Source organism: Hyla sarda, chromosome 4 (assembly GCF_029499605.1).
Source record: "Hyla sarda isolate aHylSar1 chromosome 4, aHylSar1.hap1, whole genome shotgun sequence".
Lineage (NCBI taxonomy): Eukaryota > Metazoa > Chordata > Amphibia > Anura > Hylidae > Hyla > Hyla sarda.
This window is the reverse complement of record NC_079192.1, coordinates 58727779-58747636: the sequence shown is the minus strand read 5'-3', so window position 1 is coordinate 58747636 and position 19858 is coordinate 58727779. Positions and strand designations below refer to the sequence as shown.

At 43.2% G+C, this 19858-nt stretch overlaps 1 protein-coding gene across 1 annotated transcript; it reads right to left on the bottom strand.

The window, feature by feature from the left end:
* Window positions 1–9976: 9976 nt before the first annotated feature.
* LOC130367360 (olfactory receptor 1-like) lies at window positions 9977–10894 on the bottom strand. The gene has a single exon (XM_056569774.1). The coding sequence runs from the start codon at window positions 10892–10894 to the stop codon at window positions 9977–9979; it is 918 nt and encodes a 305-aa protein (XP_056425749.1).
* Between the last annotated feature and the right edge of the window lie 8964 nt (window positions 10895–19858).

Below are 19858 nucleotides of genomic sequence, written 5' to 3'. Positions count from 1 at the left end.
TGTACATAACCGCGGGCATCGGAGCGATGCCCGTGTCATGCGCGGCTAATCCCGGCTGCTAATCGCAGCCAGGGACCCACGGGCAATGGCCGACGCCCGCGATCTCGCGGGCGTCCGCCATTAACCCCTCAGATGCCGGGATCAATACAGATCCCGGCATCTGCGGCAGTACACGATTTCAATGAATGATCTGATCGCCTGCAGAGCTGCTGCGGGGATCCGATCATTCAGAACGCCGCACGGAGGTCCCCTCACCTGCCTCTGTCCAGCTGTCTTCTGCTCTGGTCTGAGATCGAGCAGACCAGAGCAGAAGATGACCGATAACACTGATCTGTTCTATGTCCTATACATAGAACAGATCAGTATTAGCAATCATGGTATTGCTATGAATAGTCCCCTATGGGGACTATTCGAGTTTAAAAAAAAAAAAAGTAAAAAAATGTAAAATTAAAAGTAAAAAAAAAAAGTAAAAAATCCCCTCCCCCAATAAAATAGTAAAAAGTCAGTTTTTTCCTATTTTACCCCCAAAAAGCGTAAAAAATAAATTTTACAGACATATTTGGTATCGCCGCGTGCGTAAATGTCCGATCTATTAAAATAAAATGTTAATTATCCCGTATGGTGAACGGCGTGAACAAAAAAAAAAATCTAAAATTGCCACTTTTTTAATACATTTTATTTAAAAAAAAAATTATAAAAAATGTATTCAACGTTTTTTATATGCAAATGTGGTATCAAAAAAAAGTACAGATCATGGCGCAAAAAATGAGCACTCATACCGCCGCTTATATGGAAAAATGAAAAAGTTATAGGTCATCAAAATAAAGGGATTATAAACGTACTAATTTGGAAAAAAATTTGTGATTTTTTTTAAGCACAACAATAATATAAAAGTAGGTAATAATGGGTATCATTTTAATCGTATTGACCCTCAGAATAAAGAAAACATGTCATTTTTTCCGTACATTGTACGGCGTGAAAACTAAACCTTCCAAAATTGCGTTTTTCTTTTTAATTTCCCCACAAAAATAGTTTTTTTTGGTTGCGCCATACATTTTATGATATAATGAGTGATGTCATTACAAAGGACAACTGGTCATGCAAAAAACAAGCCCTCATACTAGTCTGGCGATGAAAATATAAAAGAGATATGATTTTTAGAATACGAGGAGGAAAAAACGAAAACGTAAAAATTAAATTGTCTGAGTCCTTGAGGCCAAAATGGGCTGAGTCCTTAAGGGGTTAAAATTTCAAATAAAAAAATCAGAGATTACAATGGTCTCCTCAGGCTGCAGCCAACTCCATGCTGCGTCATTCTGTAAATATATAGAGAGCACCCGCTGTCCTAAATTTTCGTTAAAATTTTTTGTCAAAAATGTTTGTCTATTTTATTGGGGATTGTGAAGCTTTGGTGCATACTCATGCATCATCCAACTCCAGCCTGTGTCGTTCAGGCAATATATAGTTTACTGATGGCGCTGCTGGGTCTGGGAATTTCAAATTTTCTCATAGGTAGCACCTGCTATCCAAAAGTCTTCTTCATAAATTTCTACAATTGTTGTGTTCTTTTGGGGGGATTGTGAAGCCCTGGTGTGTACCAGCCAACTCCAGGCTGTGTCATTCAGGCAATATATAGGTAGCACCTGCTGTCCTAAATATTCTTAAATTTTTTTTTTTAAATGGTTGTTTTTACTTTGGGATTCTGAAGCCCTGGTGTGTACTCAATGCTGCTTCCTGCTACACTCTGTCAGCCTGTTGGTCCTGTGACAGTGTGCTACTCCACCTCCACATCCTCCACAAGCCTCCACTGCCAGGACAAGTCTCAGTGGCTCTTCAACATACCATGTGTGCAGGGCACGGCGGTGTCACGCTGTTCTTCACATGGTTTGCCTAGGCGAAAAGTCTTGGAAACAATGGCCGGTCAGGGCAATGGAGACGTTGCACCTACATCTCACGGCCACATGAGCCCTGTGGGGTCTTGTTGGACTTGGTCCTTCGTACCCACAAGATGGGGTCTGGGACACTCAAAGTTTGTTTTATTTTTCAAATAAAAAAATGATGGCGCTGCTGGGCCTGTGTCTGGGAATTTAAAATTTTCTCGTAGGTAGCACCCGCTATCCAAAATCTTTTTCAAAAAATTCTAAAATTGTGTTGTTTTTTGGAGGGGATTGTGAAGCCCTGCTGTGTACTCGTACATCAGCCAACTCCAGGCTGTGTCATTCAGCCAATATATGGGTTACTGATGCCGCTGTGGGGCCTGGGTCTGGGAATTTCAAATTTTCTCATAGGTAGCACCCACTATCCAAAATCTTTTTCAAAAATTTCAAAAATTGTGGTGTTTTTTTGGCGGGGAATTGTGAAGCCCTGCTGTGTACTCGTGAATCAGCCAACTCCAGGCTGTGTATTTCAGGCAATATATGCTTTACTGATGCTGCTGTGGGGGCTTGTTGGATTTGGTCCTTCGCACCCATACGATGGGGTCCGGGACACTCAAAGTTTGTTTTAATTTTCAAATAAAAAAATGATGGCGCTGCTGGGCCTTGGTCTGGGAATTTCACATTTTCTCATAGATAGCACCCGCTATCCAAAATCTTTTTCAAAAATGTCTAAAATTGTGTTGTTTCTGGGGGGGGGGGGGAGGGGATTGGGAAGCCCTGCTGTGTACTGGTGCATAAGCCAACTCAAGGCTGTGTCATTCAGGCAATATATGGTTTACTGATGCCGCTGTGAGGCCTGGGAATTTTAAATTTTCTCATAGGTAGCACCCGCTATCCAAAATCTTCGGTTTAAATTTCATAATTCATCTTTTAATCTTAGGGATTGTGAAGGCCTAGTGCCTACTCATGCTGCTGGCAACTCCGGGCTGTGCCATTCATCCACTAAATGGTCTCTTCATGCTGCCAACACCTCTACGCTGTGTCATTCAGCCATTATATCGTCTCCTCATGCTGCCAACATGTCCACACTGTGTCATTCAGCCACAATATGGTGTCCTCATGCTGCCAACACCTCCACGCTGTGCCATTCAGCCACTATATGGTCTCCTCATGCTGCCAACACCTCCACGCTGTGTCATTCAGCCACTATATGGTGTCCTCATGCTTCAGCTTCATCCAAACTGTGTCATTCAGCCACTATATGGTGTCCTCATGCTGCCAACACCTTCACGCTGTGCCATTCAGCCACTAAATGGTCTCCTCATGCTGCCAACACCTCCACGCTATGTCATTCAGTCACTATATGGTCTCCTGACACTGATGCCACAACCAGGATCTGTCATTGTGCTGCTGTGCGGCAGTGATTCTAAAAGCAATGCCGGTAATCTGCATGTTATTCTGAATAACAGTATTATTTCACTACCCCAGCACACTCCATATGCATTTTAGAACACAGCAAAGTGTTCTATACCCCTATAGAGGCTGTATGTAGGCTAGAAATAGCCTTTTTTAATATAGATTCGCTGCGAAAAAATTCGGATCAAAACAAACTTTTTCGGAAAATTCGGTGAATCGAACTTTTGAAAAGTTCACTCATCTCTAGTCGTGATGACTTCACGAGCTTCAGCCATGCATCGCCAGTCATCCGGCTCAAAGCCAATTTCACTCCGTTCACCGAATGTCTGGGGTGCCGCAGCCGAGATCGCGGGGGTCCCCAGTGGCGTGAACCCCCATGATTAGACATCTTATTGGATAGGGGATAAGATGTCTAGGGGCAGCGTACCCCCTTAACCACTTGGTAAACAATAACTTGGTATTTGTTTGCCCCCAACTACGTACAATCATCCTTATAAATAGTAACTAGTTGCCTAACTTTTATACTAACTTTGCCTTAAAGGCAGCTCAAAGGCACATAGCCACACCCTTAGACTTAACAGTTACACAAATGGCTTTTAGTGCTCTTAGACAGTGTTAGGCTAGGTTTCCACACAGGTTTTTTTTCTGGCGGTTTTTGAGCCAGAAGTGTATTCAAATGGAATAGGAACTATCATGGAAGTATTTATAATTCTCCTTCCTAATGGATCCATTTCTGACAATGACCAGTGAGGAATAATCCTAAAACTACACAGGAGGATCTTGTCAATGATCTCAAGGCAACTGAGACCATAGTAACCAAGAAAACAATTGGAAACACACTACGATATAAATAGGACTGAAAACCTGCTGTGCCCGCAAGGTCCCTCTGCTTAAGAAAGTGCATGTACAGGCCCGTCTGAAGTTTGCCAATAAACATATGAATGATTTAGAGGTGAACTTGGGGAGAAGAGATTAGATCAAAATTGAGCTTTTTAAAATAAATCCAACTTGTCATGTATGAAGGAAGAGAAGGAATACTGCCTATGATGCCAAGAACACCATCCCCACCATCAAACATGGAGATGCAAACAATATGCTTTGGGGGTGTTTTCCAGCTAACAAGATAACTTCACCGCATTAAAGGGATGAGAGAGGAGGCCATGTGCCATCAACTATTAAGTGAGAGATTCTTTCCCCCAACTGGGTCATGGACATGTATTCCAGCACAAAAGTAACCCAAAGCACATGGCAAAGGAACAGATGTGTGACACATTAAGGTCCTGGAGTGGTCTAGACAGTCTCCAGACCTGAATCTCCTAGAAAATCTATGGAGGGAACTGAAGGTTCAAGTTGACTTAATGACTTGGGAAAGATCTGAAAAAAGGAGTGGCCAACAACAAGAAATGACTGACCTCTGTGATTTCTAACAAGGGTTTTGCCACCAAATACAAAGTCATGTTTTGCAAAGGGGTCAAATGCTAATTAATTAATAACTTATTTAAAATACATTTTCAGTTTTTTTTGTTTTTTTTTGTTATTTTATCTCTCATTGTTGAAATAAACCAACCAATAAAATCACAGACCATTTCTTTGTCATGGGGCATATGTACAAAATCATCAGGGTATCCCTCATGTAGTAGTTAGCCTACCATAAATTAGGCCACTCCACGTAGTAGTTAGCCCCCCCCCCAACATACAGTAGTTTGTACTACCTAAAAAAAACACTCTCCTCTCTTTCTGTTCCCCCACAGGTCTGCTCCCTTTTTCTCCGACAAGCTTCAGTGCAATCAACGTGATAAACCACAGTATTTATTTTTTTCACAATCTTCTTTGGCTATCTTTTACAATCTGATAATAATTATTTTGGTGTGCTGTACCTGATGATACTGCCATCTCGGGTCAATGCATAAGGTGATGGGAGCAAGCTTTGAAATCAACCCCCATTCTCAAAAATTATTTTCTATATGGTCCCCAGATAGGGGACATGTCAGATATTATAAGAAAACTGTTACCCTGATCACCTAAACTAAACCCAATACACTGGGTTATAACGTGGGTGACCAGAAGTCCAAAGAGGGGTCACTTACTAAATTCGGTCCAGATTTTCCTTTGATACGTGCTGCAGAAGTTGCGTTCCTGAATTCAGTTTATTGCACGCAGGAGGCGGGGCCCCGCCGGCTGGCTGCCCCTGCCTCTCTCCGTCACCTTTCACTGCCGGACCCTCAATTTACATAATTATCTTTTGCGACTCCATGTGACAGTTGTAATGATGTGAAAGCTGGTGGAAAGGCCATTGCTTCTTCCGATACCTCTGTGTGCATGTTAAGGCTGGGTTTCCAATTAGATTTTTTTTCCCAAAACGCCTAGAAAAAGTCCAATTTGCCACACAACATTTTTTTCTGTGAAAAGAGATCAAAGCAGATCAAAGCTGCAAATCAGTAGGGAACTGCAAGATGCCATATCTACTTGGCGTTTTTCAGATTGCCATTTTTTCACTTCCCTTGTGTGTTTTTCTGCTTTTTTGGGGCTCAGTGGCAGGTTTTTAAAAACGACAGCATGTTAAGACTATGGCTTTTTTTCCGGAAAATTGTGATGTTTTTTTCCCATACAAACGGCATAAAAAAATGCCATGCATTGTCAAAGGTATTTTTGCTTTGGCATTTTATATTCTTTTTTTTTACTTTAGAGATTGAAAGAATGGATGGACATAGCCTTTTTCCCATAGGGCACTATTAACCCCTTAATGACCACAGACGTATGTTATCAGCAACCAGGACCCACGGCTAATACCGGACATCACTAATCGGGCTGATGTCCAGTATTAACTCTTTAGACACCACGATCAAAGTTGATCACGGCATTTAAAACAGGAGAAAACAGTTGTCGGTTAGCTCAGATGGCTGTTCGGGACCTCTGCAGTGAAACTGCGGCATCCCGAATAGCTGAAAGCACAGCAGGAGGCTCCTTATCTTGCTCCTCGCTGTCTGACCCTAAATTTCTAGGGAACAAATTTTATGTTTTTTATTTAAAAGCAGGGAACAATTATTGAGAGTGGGGAAGTGAATTGAGATCCATGGAAAATATTAAAATTGCAAACATGTATTTAATTATTATTTGTAATGTTTAAGTTTTTTATGTGTAATATTGATGTTACTTATAGTGATGAGCAGCATTGCCCATATTCAAATTCACGATATTTTGCAAATATATAGACAAATATTTGTCCTATATTCGCGAATTTCACGTATTCTTTATATTTGCATATATATTCGCATATGTGAATATTCGCATATTGGTTGATAGGGATGTTGTTGATAACCTCTGACAAGTGTATTTGCATCATTCTAATTGGCCCAAAAGTGAAAAGAAGGAATATGTGAATATTCACATATGCGAATATGCGGAAAAAAAGCGAATATTCGCAATTTCGAATATATAGTGAATATATTCGCAATATTCATGAATTTGCGATATTTGCGCTAAAAATTAAAAATGCGAATATTCGCGCCCAACACTAGTTACTAACTTTTATTTTATTTTTTCTTAACTGGTGTATATTTTCCTCAGCACTTCAGTACTCCCATCATGGAACAGACTTTGCTCCATGATGGTAGTAGTAGTACAGTGGCTGAGGGTCCGATGGCAACAGGTGTCACTTCTAAGACCCACTGCCATCTTAACTTAACTTAACAGCATGTCACTTAGTTCTCCAGCTGGCCTGGGAGGTTCAAAATCTCAAAGCCCTGCTCTGTAAGATTATACTTCCTGGCAAAAGCCCTCACTGGTCGCCACCGATTTACCAATGGGGGCTTTTGGTGGGGAATATGAATGTGATATCACTGCTGAATGCCCTCATTGGTCAATGGGTGGTGACCAATCAGGGCATCCAGTGGGAAGATGAACTTATTACAAAGCAGTGATCTAGTTTTATTCACAGCATCCCCTGCTCCCTCCAGCTGCTTGCCCTTACAGAGCCGCAGTCGCCATGGTGGTGAGCCCCTCAGCCCCGCTCTCCTCTGCATCGCTCCTCAATATCTACAGACAAGACTACAACTCCCAGAATTTCCTGACAGTGAGGACATGCAGGGAGTTGTAGTATTGTCTGTACATGCAGCTGAAGGTATCGGGGAGCAATGCAGAGGCGAGCGGGGCTGGGGGGTAACAGCCATGGTGACTGCGGCTCTGTAAGGGCGGACGGCTGGAGGGAGCAAGGGATTCTGTGAATAAAACTAGCCACTGAGAACACTGCTCTGTAATAATTTTATATTCCCCGCCTGATGTCCTGATTGGTCGCCACTTATTGACCAATGAGGGCATCCAGTGGGGAATATGAACTTACATTGCTGTAAATTCATATTCCCCGCCAAAAGCCCTTATTGGTCAATCGGAGGCGACCAATGAGGGCTTCTGCCGGAAAATAGGAACTTACAGAGCAGGGCTTTGAGATTCTGAACATCCCCAGCTGACTGGAGAGCTAAGTGGCATGCCTCCTGCTTCCATGGCTTCTAATTTAGGATGGCAGCTGGTCACAGGAGTGAGACCCACTGCCATTGGTCCCTCAGCCCCTGTACTTCTCCTATCATCATAGAACAGAGTCTGTTCCATGATGGGAGTACCTTAGTGCTGAGGGAAATATACACAGCCGAAGAAAAAATTAAAGAACAGTTTGTAACATCAATATTACACATAAATATTACACATACATTACACATAATAAATTAATACAGTACACATTAAAAAGTCATACATTTTAGCAATGCTAATATTGTCTGTGGCTATCAACTCTCTTTCCTGCTCTTAACTGCATCATTCCTGCTTTTTTTTTTCATGGTACCCAACAAAATTCCTAAAAAACGCCCACTGGAAAACTGCCAAAGGGGCCAACAATGCTATTTCCCACAAAGGTAAAAATTCCTGAAAAAACTTCACAAAAAAACCCCGCAAATTGCAGAAAAATTCAGAGCCAGTTTTTCTGGTGTTTTTTCCTGGCGTTTAAAAAAAATAAAAAAAAATACAAAGAACAAAACCTCAGTAGAATCCTAGCCTAACACTGGCAGCCAACTGCAAACAAGAAGAAAACATATGGGACCTTTTTTAAATTTAAAAAGTAACAAAATCCACTATTGCAGAGTGTTTTAAAACCATGGATTGGTCACCATGGGTTATCGCTTGTCACCATAACTTTGACATGAACTTAGCCTTAAAACCAGTTTAAACATACTCAGATATACTCCTATGTGACCTAGTAGTATTATACAGTGCTTTATGGCTCTTAGACAGCTATTCATAGACAATAATGGACGGGGCGTTGGCGTGACATCACAAATGTGGAAGCTCCAAGCTTCAGTGTTCTGGATGCGGCAGCTGCAGGCCCGGAGATCGCAGTGATCCGCAGTGGTGGGACTCCAGCAATCAGACATCTTATCCCCCCCTATAGGTAACAAGGCGTTTCAAGGGGATGGCACCCTTTTTCAACTGGACCTGAAGCATCTATTTCTTCCTCTTTTGGATTGATCATTCTCCTCAACTGCACTGTTCTCAATGGCTCAAGGGCTTACACAGGGAACTTGGCACAATAGAGAGGGAACTGCACTGTAAGTTATGGTACTTGTAGTTCTTTTAGGGCACACTCTGTATAGTGCCTTGGCATTTGGAGTGTCCGTGTCCTAGTTCATTAAGGAGGCTAGACACTGTAGTAACTTAAACAGGTCACAGCCTTTCATGAAACATCTGGTTCTTCCACAAAAGGAGGTTTAGACTCTTGATCAATGAACAAGCAATTTATGGCTGGAGGGGGAAGGGAATGTGGTGACCCAGTACAAAATATAGCATACTGCCCATCCTGTGTGGCAGATGTTGCCTTCAGTGTCTGTCTTGGGTCCATGCTATTTAGGACTTTATAGCTACTACAGTTATGCTATGGTTAATGAATTGTCATTTATTGTGTACCTGCTGCTTGAATCCCTGTTCTTAGAAACCCTGTTGTTAGGAGAGTGTGTATTAGGTGAACCATGTGACTTATCTGCCCAATGGGAATGCTCCAAATCTGCTCCTTAAATAGTGTGGTAGGAGTTCGGAGTTCAGAGTTCAGTTTAGGAAAGGAGAGAAATCTAGCTGAGGTACAGTTTCTGAGGAAGGCCTAAAGTCGCATCTGATAAAGAATAACCCCAGTACCCAGGTGAATGTCAAGCTTAGCGGTAAGTGACTGGGATTCAAGTCAAGTCAGTGAAGTTAGTCAAGTCCAAGTCACTAAATTCAAACGTGGGTTGCCATACAGCCCCCTTGTGATGTCATACCCTGCCCCCTCAATGCAAGCCTATGGGAGGGAGCGTGATGGCCGTCACGCCCCCTCAAATAAACTTGCATTGAGGGGGCTGGGTGTGACATCCCAAGGGGGCGGAGTCGTGACGCCACAATACTCCTGCCCCGTGGTCGGGAGGCTTCAGACACGGAGCCTCCAGCGCTGCGTGCAGCTGAGACAGGTGGGTGCTGCATGAGAGATTGCGGGGTCCCCAGCGGCAGGTACCATGGGTTCCCTGTCATGCTATGTAAACTCAATAGAAGATTCACAAACTGCTTAAAACATCTCATTCGGCTGTTTTCAGCTTCATGGTCACTTCCGCCAATAGCAAGAAGGCCGGGCAGGACCTTTCCCAGTGTGCTAGAAATTCGACAATTTGAATTTATTTGTGTGATATTAGAAACAACAATGCGTTTTTTACCTCTTTGTTTCTAAGACTATATATGAGGGGGTTTAACATGGGAGTCACTGCCGCGTACAATACTGAGAATAACTGATCATTAATTCCAGAATATTCTGAGACTGGGGTCATATAGGTACATATAACTGTTCCATAGAAGATAGTGAGAACAGTAAGGTGGGAAGTACAGGTGGAGAAAGCTTTTCTTCTGCTATTTGTTGACTTTAGTTGCAGTATGGTCCGGATGATCTGGATATAGGACAACAACCCAATCATGAATGGGACCGGTCCGAATAATAAAGATTCAAGGCGATATAATATTTGAAAGAGTTTTGTGGGACATGAAATTTTTACTAAAGCTTTGGTGTCACAATAGAAGTGATGAATATTCGTGGAATGACAAAAAGACAATTGTGAGATGAAACATATCAAAAGTAATGAGTTCAAACATCCCAGCATCCAGTTCACACACAATAACAGGACCAGGTTCTTTTTGTTCATGATGAGATGATAGTGTAAGGGTTTACAGATAGCCACATAGCGATCATAGGCCATGACTGACAGCAAAATTATCTCCATCACAACAATGAAATTGTAAAAGTACAACTGAGTAAAACACTGTAACGGTGATATAGCATTGTCCCCGGAGAGTAGAATATACATTAGTTTTGGAAGGGTAATAGTCATATAACAGATATCCAAAAAAGACAGGTTACTTAGGAAGACATACATGGGGGTATGCAGGTGTCTGTCTATCACAATCACTATGAGAATAATGAGATTTCCTAGAACACCAATAAAGTACAGTGCAAAGAAGACAATAAATAATAAGGGTTGTCTCATACCATTACTAGAAAATGCTAACAATTGAAAACTTTTAGTAATGGAGATATTCATCATTCTGAATGGAGAAAGAAAAATATTTTTAAATGACAAGAAAACATTAGTGATGAGCGGCATTGGCCACATTCGAAGTAACGATATTTCGCAAATATATAGACAAATATTCGTCCTATATTCGCGAATTTTGTGTATTCATTATATTCGCATATGTGAATATTCGCTTATTCGATAAAGAAAACTGTGAGGGGTGGGCAACTTTACTATTGGTTGCTAGGGATGTTGTTGATAACCTTTGACAACTGTATGTGCATCATTCTAACTGGCCCACAAGTGAAAAGAAGGAATATGCACATATGCGGAAAAAGTGAATATTCGTAATTTCGAATATATAGCAAATATATTGGCAATTGAAATGCGAATATTCGTGCCCAACACTAGAAAACATACCACCTAAGGCCAAATACAAAGCACCCTTTTGGTGCTGATTATATCTACCATATCCCAAACCACGTGGTAAAGAAGCTCTTTATGCTTGTTGTCCCCATTTACTTATCATGATCCTTGGGTTTATTTCCCATACCCATAGTCTATCATGGCTTTTATAGAGGGAATCTCTCCAAAGGTTCTCAATGCTTGTTAAATGGGTAGAGTAATGAAGATATCACCTGTCCAATAGGGCATACAGAATGGGAGTCCATCCTTAACCCCTTAAGGACCGGGGTTTTTTCCGTTTTTGCATTTTCGTTTTTTGCTCCTTGCCTTTAAAAAATCATAACTCTTTCAATTTGGCCCCTAAAAATCCATATGATGGCTTATTTTTTGCGTCACCAATTCTACTTTGTAATGACGTCAGTCATTTTGGCCAAAAATCTACGGTGAAACGGGAAAAAAATCATTGTGCGACAAAATTGAAAAAAAACCGCTATTTTGTAAATTTTGGGGGCTTCCGTTTCTACGTAGTACATTTTTCGGTAAAAATGACACCTGATATTTATTCTGTAGGTCCATACGATTAAAATGATACCCTACTTATATAGGTTTTATTTTGTCGCACTTCTGGAAAAAATCATAACTACATGCAGGAAAATTAATACATTTAAAATTGTCATCTTCTGACCCCTATAACTTTTTTATTTTTCCGTGTGTGGGGCGGTTAAAGGGCTAATTTTTTGAGCCGTGATCTGAAGTTTTTAACGGTACCATTTTTGCATTGATAGGACTTATTGATCCTTTTTAAATTTTTAAATTTTTAAAATTTTTAAATGATATAAAAAGTGACCAAAAATGCACTATTTTGGACTTTGGAATTTTTTGGCGCACACGCCATTGACCGAGCGGTTTAATTAATAATATAATTTTATAATTCGGACATTTCCGCACGTGGTGATACCATATATGTTTATTTTTATTTTTATTTACACTGTGTTTTTTTTTTTATTGGAAAAGGGGGGTGATTCAAACTTTTAATAGGGGAGGAGTTAAATGATCTTTATTCACTTTTTTTTTTCACTTTTTTTTTGCAGTGTTATAGGTCCCATAGGGACCTATAACACTGCACACACTGATCTTCATCATTGATCACTGGTTTCTCATAAGAAACCAGTGATCAACGATTCTGCCGCATGACTGCTCATGCCTGGATCTCAGGCACTGAGCAGTCATTCGGCGATCAGACAGCGAGGAGGCAGGTAGGGGCCCTCCCGCTGTCCTGTCAGCTGTTCGGGATGCCGTGATTAACCGCGGCTATCCCGAACAGCCCGACTGAGCTAGCCGGGAACTTTCACTTTCACTTTTAGCCGCGCGGCTCAGCTCTGAGCGCGCGGCTAAAGGGTTAATAGCGTGCGGCGCCGCGATCGGCGCTGCGCGCTATTAGAGACGGGTCCCGGCTTCACTATGATGCCGGGCCCGCCGTGATATGACGCGGGGTTACTATGTAACCCCGCGTTATATCAGAAGAGCAGGACCAAGGATGTACCGGTACGTCCTTGGTCCTTAAGGGGTTAATGACCCAGAATGAAGAGTTACTCTGTTTCATCTGCCCCGATTTTGACACACTTCAGCCGACCATGTATTACATATTATGTCCTATTATGTCATAGATATACAGGATAATCAATATGTAGAAAGCACATATTATATCTTAGCATGTATATTGTAGGATGGCCCATGATATGCAAATAAGATGTGAGGGTGCTTTAAAATATTAAAGGGGTACTCCGTTGCTCAGCGTTTGGAACAAACTGTTCCGAACGCTGGAGCCGGCGTCGGGAGCTCGTGACATCGTAGCCCTGCCCCATCATGACGTCCCACCCCGCCCCCTCAATGCAAGTCCATAGGAGGGGGCATGACGGCTGTCACGCCCCCTCCCATAGACTTGCATTGAGGGGGCGGGGTGTGACATCATAAGGGAGCTGGATTATGACATCACAAACTCCCGGCGCCGACTCCAGCGTTCGGAACAGTTTGTTCCAAACGGTGAGCAGCGGAGTACCCCTTTGAAGACATAACATCCTTTTGCTTATGTTTAAAATGAAGGGGAATCAATCCATGTACCCTAGTAACTGAAACATAACCTTGAATGAATGTGGTCAAAATGAAGCATAAATGAAAAATATATAGCCATAGTATTAGACTAATACACAAGTGATCTATGGACACACTAAATCACTAAGTTCTGTGTCTTACCTTTATTATACACCTAACGATAATTAATAAATGCTGTCTGGACCCAATAATCCCAGTGGAAAGCAATACAATTAGCTTAAACAACAGCCTTCTGCTGCCCAATCAATTGTCCCCTGAAGAACCTGGCACCTTCTGGGGGATATACGTTGGGACTTGCTGAATGCATCTGTCCGCCTGTTGTTCATATCTCTGTTGTTGTATACTGGGATATGTGTTTGCTTGAACGCAGTGCCCTCTCCGACTTTCTGTGACATATGAAAAAATCCAACATTAATCACAACAATACTTGTAATCGTACCTCATATATCATTGTTAAATTGTGAAGAATTGAGGAGGGAATTTATCATTGTTGGTATAGGTGAACAATTTTTGAACACCTTTATTTTGTGTTGTGCTTATGTGTCTGTGCACCAAATTCATTAAATGGTCGCAGGGCCCGTGATAAATTAAGGGGATAACTCTCATGGTGACTGCCGCTCATTTTCTGAGTCTTCACAAGGCTTGATCAGTTGTGCAGCCAGGCCACATGAATGACCATTGGATCTTTGGTGCAACTCTTAAATTCATCACTTTTTGGCAGCATGTACCCTGTTTACACAGGGTTATGTGTGGCCAATAGTGATAATTTAAATGGCCAGATAAGTGTTCGCTTGTACATTGGCTGATCATTGGTCCTTTTACTCAAACTAAATATCGAGGACAAGCTTTTCTAGGAACACTCATTTGCCCAATAATTGGCCCCTGTAAAAGGGAGTTTAGCTCACCGGCCTATCCTGTTTAATTAGAATACAGGTGACATCTTCAATGGTCGCTTAAAGGGGTATTCCAGGAAAAAGCTTTATATATATATATATATATATATATATATATATATATATATATATATATCAACTGGCTCCATAAAGTTAAACAGTTTTGTAAATTACTTCTATAAAAAAATCTTAATCATTCCAGTACTTATCAGCTGCTGAACTTGAGTTGTTCTTTTCTGTCTAACTGCTCTCTGATCACACCTGTCTCGGAAGCAGTCCAGAGTAGGAGCAAATCCCCGTAGCAAACCTTTTATGCTATGGACGGTTCCTGAGACAACAGAGAGCACAGGCAGAAAAAGAGAACTCAACTTCAGTGGCTGGTAACTATTGGAAGGATTAAGTTTTTTTAGTAGAAGTAATTTACAAATCTGTTTAATTTTCTGGAGCCAGTTGATCTTAAAAAAAAAAAAAAAAAAAAAAGTCTTTTTCCTGGAATACCCGTTTAAGCTTCAAGCGCCAGTGCCCAATTTTGGCTGCTACCTCTGCACACCCTATAACTACACCACACAACACATCATCATACTCTACCACCTAAAATTTTACCTTTTCACAGCTATGTATACATCAGTGCAAGATTTTTCCTAACGTTTCTGAAAAAATAACAAGCCTTATGCTCTTTTTCAAGCAACCCTGCCATTGTTGGACTCTTATTTGACAACATGGTGCAAGGTACATGAAGAAAACACTTTAGAATTGTTGGTGCATCTCCATTACAGAGAAGACATAAATCCAATTACTAAAACGAAATGCTTCAAAATGCCTCATATTGCCAGATGCTACAGCTAAAATATATAAAGAACACCCTCACGTGTCCCACTGAGCTAATACTAATTTAAAGTTGTATGAAATTCCAAAATAATATTCAGTTTTTTATTTTCTTCAGTGAGAATGCCACTCTTGCTCATAGGCTAATTCTGGTATTATAGCTTACCTCTCAAAGCAGATGGAGCTGATCTGCAATACCTAAGCCCATCCATCAATATGAGCAGTACCATATTATAAAGCAGTAAATGTCTAATCACCTTGGATCTTATAGTCAACTATAAGAAAATGTCTTTAGCTCAGGTTCCAAATTTCTTCCTTTACGTCAGATATACATTTCCACAGCAGTAATTTATACTGAACAAAATCACACATGGTCTACTATTTATACATGGTATCATCTGTGGATTACTACTGGGACTTACAGAGGTATTCCCATTAAGGAGTCCAACTGATCTGACCAGTCTGACTACAGTGCTCTCTGCTGACACCTCTGTCAGTGTGAGGAGCTGTCTAGAGCAGAAACAAATCCCCATATCAAACCTCTCCTACTTTGGACAGTTCCCGACATGGACAGAGGTGGCAGGAGAGAGTGCTGTGGTCAGACTGGAAAGAACTACATAACCTCCTCTGTAGTATACAGCAGCTGATATGTACTGGAAGGATTAAAAAAACAATTATAGAAGTAATATACAAATCTGTATAACTTTCTGGTGCTAGTTGATTTGAAAAAAAAATTTCCCCAGAGTACCCCTTTAAAGCAGCACCTGGCTGTAGCCTGGCTCAGTGAGTGGCTGAGCAAGGATTTCCTGAGTGACAGACAACAGGGAGCACCAGCGGGGTTGAGAGGGGGTCTGCATCAGATAAGTGCATGTGTTGTACCTATGAGTAGGATTCAAATAGTAGTTCAGGCTAGCATGGGGTAGTAGTCCTTCAAGTAAAATATAGGGCAATGTCATATTTGGCATGGTGATGTACCTAAACTAACCCCTTCTCAGCTCATACAATTCTTTTGACAATAGCACAGGTTTGTAAAGTAACAAGACTTCTGAGGGAATGTATAGAATTTCGGTCACAGTTTCTTTATACACTATTATGGTGTAGTATCCGCTCAGATCCTCGCCCCTGGCTCCCGTGCTTGGACTGGAGGGTGGCGTGCCCTTCCAAACGAACAGCAATATAGAAAAGTATCCAGCACCAGGAAGGCAGGTAAAATTCCTCTTTTATTGTAGCATCAATAAAAATAGGATACACAGGAACGTAGTAGCCTACGCGTTTTGGGCTGTGGCGCCCTATGATTAAAGGCGCGCAGCCCGAAACGGGTAGGCTACTACGCTCCTGTGTATCCTATTTTTATTGATGCTACAATAAAAGAGGAATTTTACCTGCCTTCCTGGTGCTGGATACTTTTCTATATTACAGTTTCTTTATAAGTTGCTATATATGCAGCTGTGCTGACTAGAATCTCTTAATATGCTTGGTAGGAAAGATAGTAGCTCAGTCCATTTAGGTTAAACTCTTCTGTGGAGGGCCTATACTGGCTGGTTTACAGTGGATCAAATACTTGAAGACTTAACAGACGGTTTGGGCACAATACCCTATTGTAGGACATTAAAGTAAGTTCATTACATGAAAGCCATGCAGCCCGCACAAAGAGTTAAGTGTAAGCAGAAGGGTCCTTGTAACGCCGAGCGCTCCGGGTCCCACTGTCCCTCTGGAGCGCTCATGGTGTTCTGCTGTCAGCAGCGCTCCGGTCTCTGTCTCCAACCGCGAGCGCTGCTGTGGCCGTTCCGGTGGGGACGCCATCCGCGTGGCGGGTTATGTCCGCTCGCGGATCGCGCCCCGTTCCACTCACCCTCCTCCGGTGTCGGTCTTGTCCCGGCGCACGGCCCCGCTCCCAATGGGGCGCGCGCCGGCTTTCTAAGATTTAAAGGGCCAGTGCACTGTTAATTGGTGCCTGGCCCAATCAGTGTAATCACCACCAAACACTACATAAACCCACTTCCCCTTCCTGTCCACGCCGGATCTTGTTGCCTTGTGCCCTGAGAAAGCATTTAGTGTGTTCCCTTGCCTGTGTATCCAGATCTTCTGCCGTTGCCCCTGACTACGAACCTTGCCGCCTGCCCTGACCTTCTGCTACGTCTGACCTCGCCTCTGTCTAGTCCTTGTGTACGGCGCCAGTCTCAGCTGCCAGAGAGGTCGAGTCGCTACTGAGGGACATGACCTGGTAGTTACCGCCGCAGCAAGTCCATCCCGCTTTGCGGCGGGCTCTGGTGAACGCCAGTAACTACTTAGAACCGATCCCCCAATTCAACCCGCGCCATCGCCTCTCTGGTCCAGAGGATCCACCTCCAGTGTCCTCACCAGCCGCCAGTCCGGATCCTGACAGTAGATCCGGCCATGGATCCCGCTGAGGTGCCGCTGCCGAGTCTTGCTGATCTCACTACCATTGTTGCCCAGCAATCCCAGCAGATCGCCCAACAAGGACAACAGCTGACACAGTTAACCGCCATGCTCCAGCAGCTTCAGCCTGCCCAGCGTCAACCATCTCCTCCGCCAGCTCCAGCTTCTCCTCCACTCCGAGTTGCTGCAACTACCTCTAGAGTCCGCTTGTGTCTTCTGAAGAAATTTGATGGGGACTCTAAGATGTGCCGGAGATTCCTGTCCCAATGTTCCCTGCACCTTGAAATGATGTCGGACCAGTTCCCCACAGAACGGTCGAAGGTGGCTTTCGTGGTCAGTTTGTTATCTGGAAAGGCCTTGTCCTGGGCCACACCGCTGTGGGACCGCAACGATCATGCCACTGCTTCTGTCCAGTCCTTTTTCTCCGAAGTACGCAGCATCTTCGAGGAACCAGCCCGGGCCTCCTCTGCCGAGACGGCTCTTCTGAATCTCGTCCAAGGGAGCTCTTCTGTGGGCGAATATGCTATCCAGTTCGGCACCCTCGCCTCTGAGCTAGCTTGGAACAACGAGGCCATCTGCGCGACCTTCAAGAAAGGTTTATCCAGCCACATCAAAGATGTACTGGCCACACAAGAAATTCCTGCTACCTTGCCTGAACTCATCCAGTTGGCCACCCGCATAGACATGTGTTTCACGGAAAGACGCCATGAGCTCCGCCAAGAAAAGGATCTTGTTCACACCAGGCGGTTTCCTCGCTCGGCACCTCTCTTCCAGAGTTCTCTGCAACCTACCCCTGTGCCTCCCGCCGAGGAGGCTATGCAAGTGGACCGGTCTCGCCTGACCCAAGAAGAGAGGACTCGCCGCAGAAATGGATATCTGTGCTTGTACTGTGCCAGTACTGAACATTTCCTTAAAGACTGCCCTATTCGCCCTCCGCGTCAGGGAAACGCACGCACCTAGTTAATGTGGGAGAGGTGTTACTAGGTGTGAATTTCTCCTCTCCACGCCTGACTATTCCAGTGCGGATTTCTCCATCCGCTAACTCCTCCTTCTCTGCGGTGGCCTTCCTGGACTCTGGTTCTGCAGGAAACTTTATTGAAGCCTCGTTCATAAACAGATTTCACATTCCCGTTACCCATCTTATTAAACCCTTCTTTATCTCATCTGTAAACGGAGAGAATCTGGACTGCACCATGCGTTACCGCACAGAACCCTTGCTCATGACCGTTGGAGTTCTCCATCAAGAAAAGATTGAATTCTTTGTTTTGCCGAATTGTACCTCAGACATTTTGCTTGGCTTGCCCTGGCTCCAGCGTCACACTCCTACCCTCGACTGGACCACTGGGGACATTAAGTCCTGGGGCGCCTCCTGCCACAAACGTTGCCTTAAGTCAGTACCAATCAGCCAAGTCCCCATCACTACTCCATTGTCTGGCCTTCCTAAGGCCTACCAGGACTATGCTGACATCTTTAGTAAAAAGCAAGCAGAGGTCTTGCCACCACATAGACCCTACGACTGTCCTATTGATTTGCTCCCTGGTACCACACCGCCCCGTGGCAGAATTTATCCTCTCTCCGCTCCAGAAACCAAGGCCATGTCTGAATACATTCAGGAAAATCTTAAGAGAGGTTTTATTAGGAAGACTTCTTCACCAGCCGGAACGGGGTTCTTCTTCGTTGCCAAGAAGGATGGTTCACTACACCCCTGCATAAACTATAATGGCCTCAATAAAATTACGGTAAAGAACCGCTACCCTTTGCCTCTCATCTCTGAGCTCTTTGACCATCTGCGCGGAGCAAAAGTTTTTACAAAGCTTGACCTCAGGGGCGCCTATAACCTCATCAGAATTCGTGAAGGAGATGAGTGGAAAACGCTTTTAACACCCGTGATGGCCACTTCGAATATCTCGTCATGCCATTTGGACTTTGCAATGCCCCTGTAGTCTTTCAAGATTTTGTCAACAAAATCTTTCAGAACTTACTGTATACCTGCATAGTTGTCTATCTAGATGATATCCTAATCCTTTCCTCCAATCTTGAGGAACACCGGCTCCATGTCCGTCAAGTGCTCCAGCGCCTTTGTGTGAACCATCTTTACGCCAAATTAGAAAAATGCCTGTTTGAACGCAGCTGTCTTCCTTTCCTGGGATACCTGGTCTCTGGACAGGGTCTTCAAATGGATCCTGACAAGCTCTCCACGGTCTTGGATTGGCCACGCCCTTCTGGTCTTCGTGCTATCCAGCGCTTCCTCGGATTCGCCAACTACTATAGTCAGTTCATTCCCCACTTCTCCACCATCATTGCTCCTATTGTGGCACTGACGAAGAAAAACGTGAATCCGAGGTCCTGGCCTTCCCAA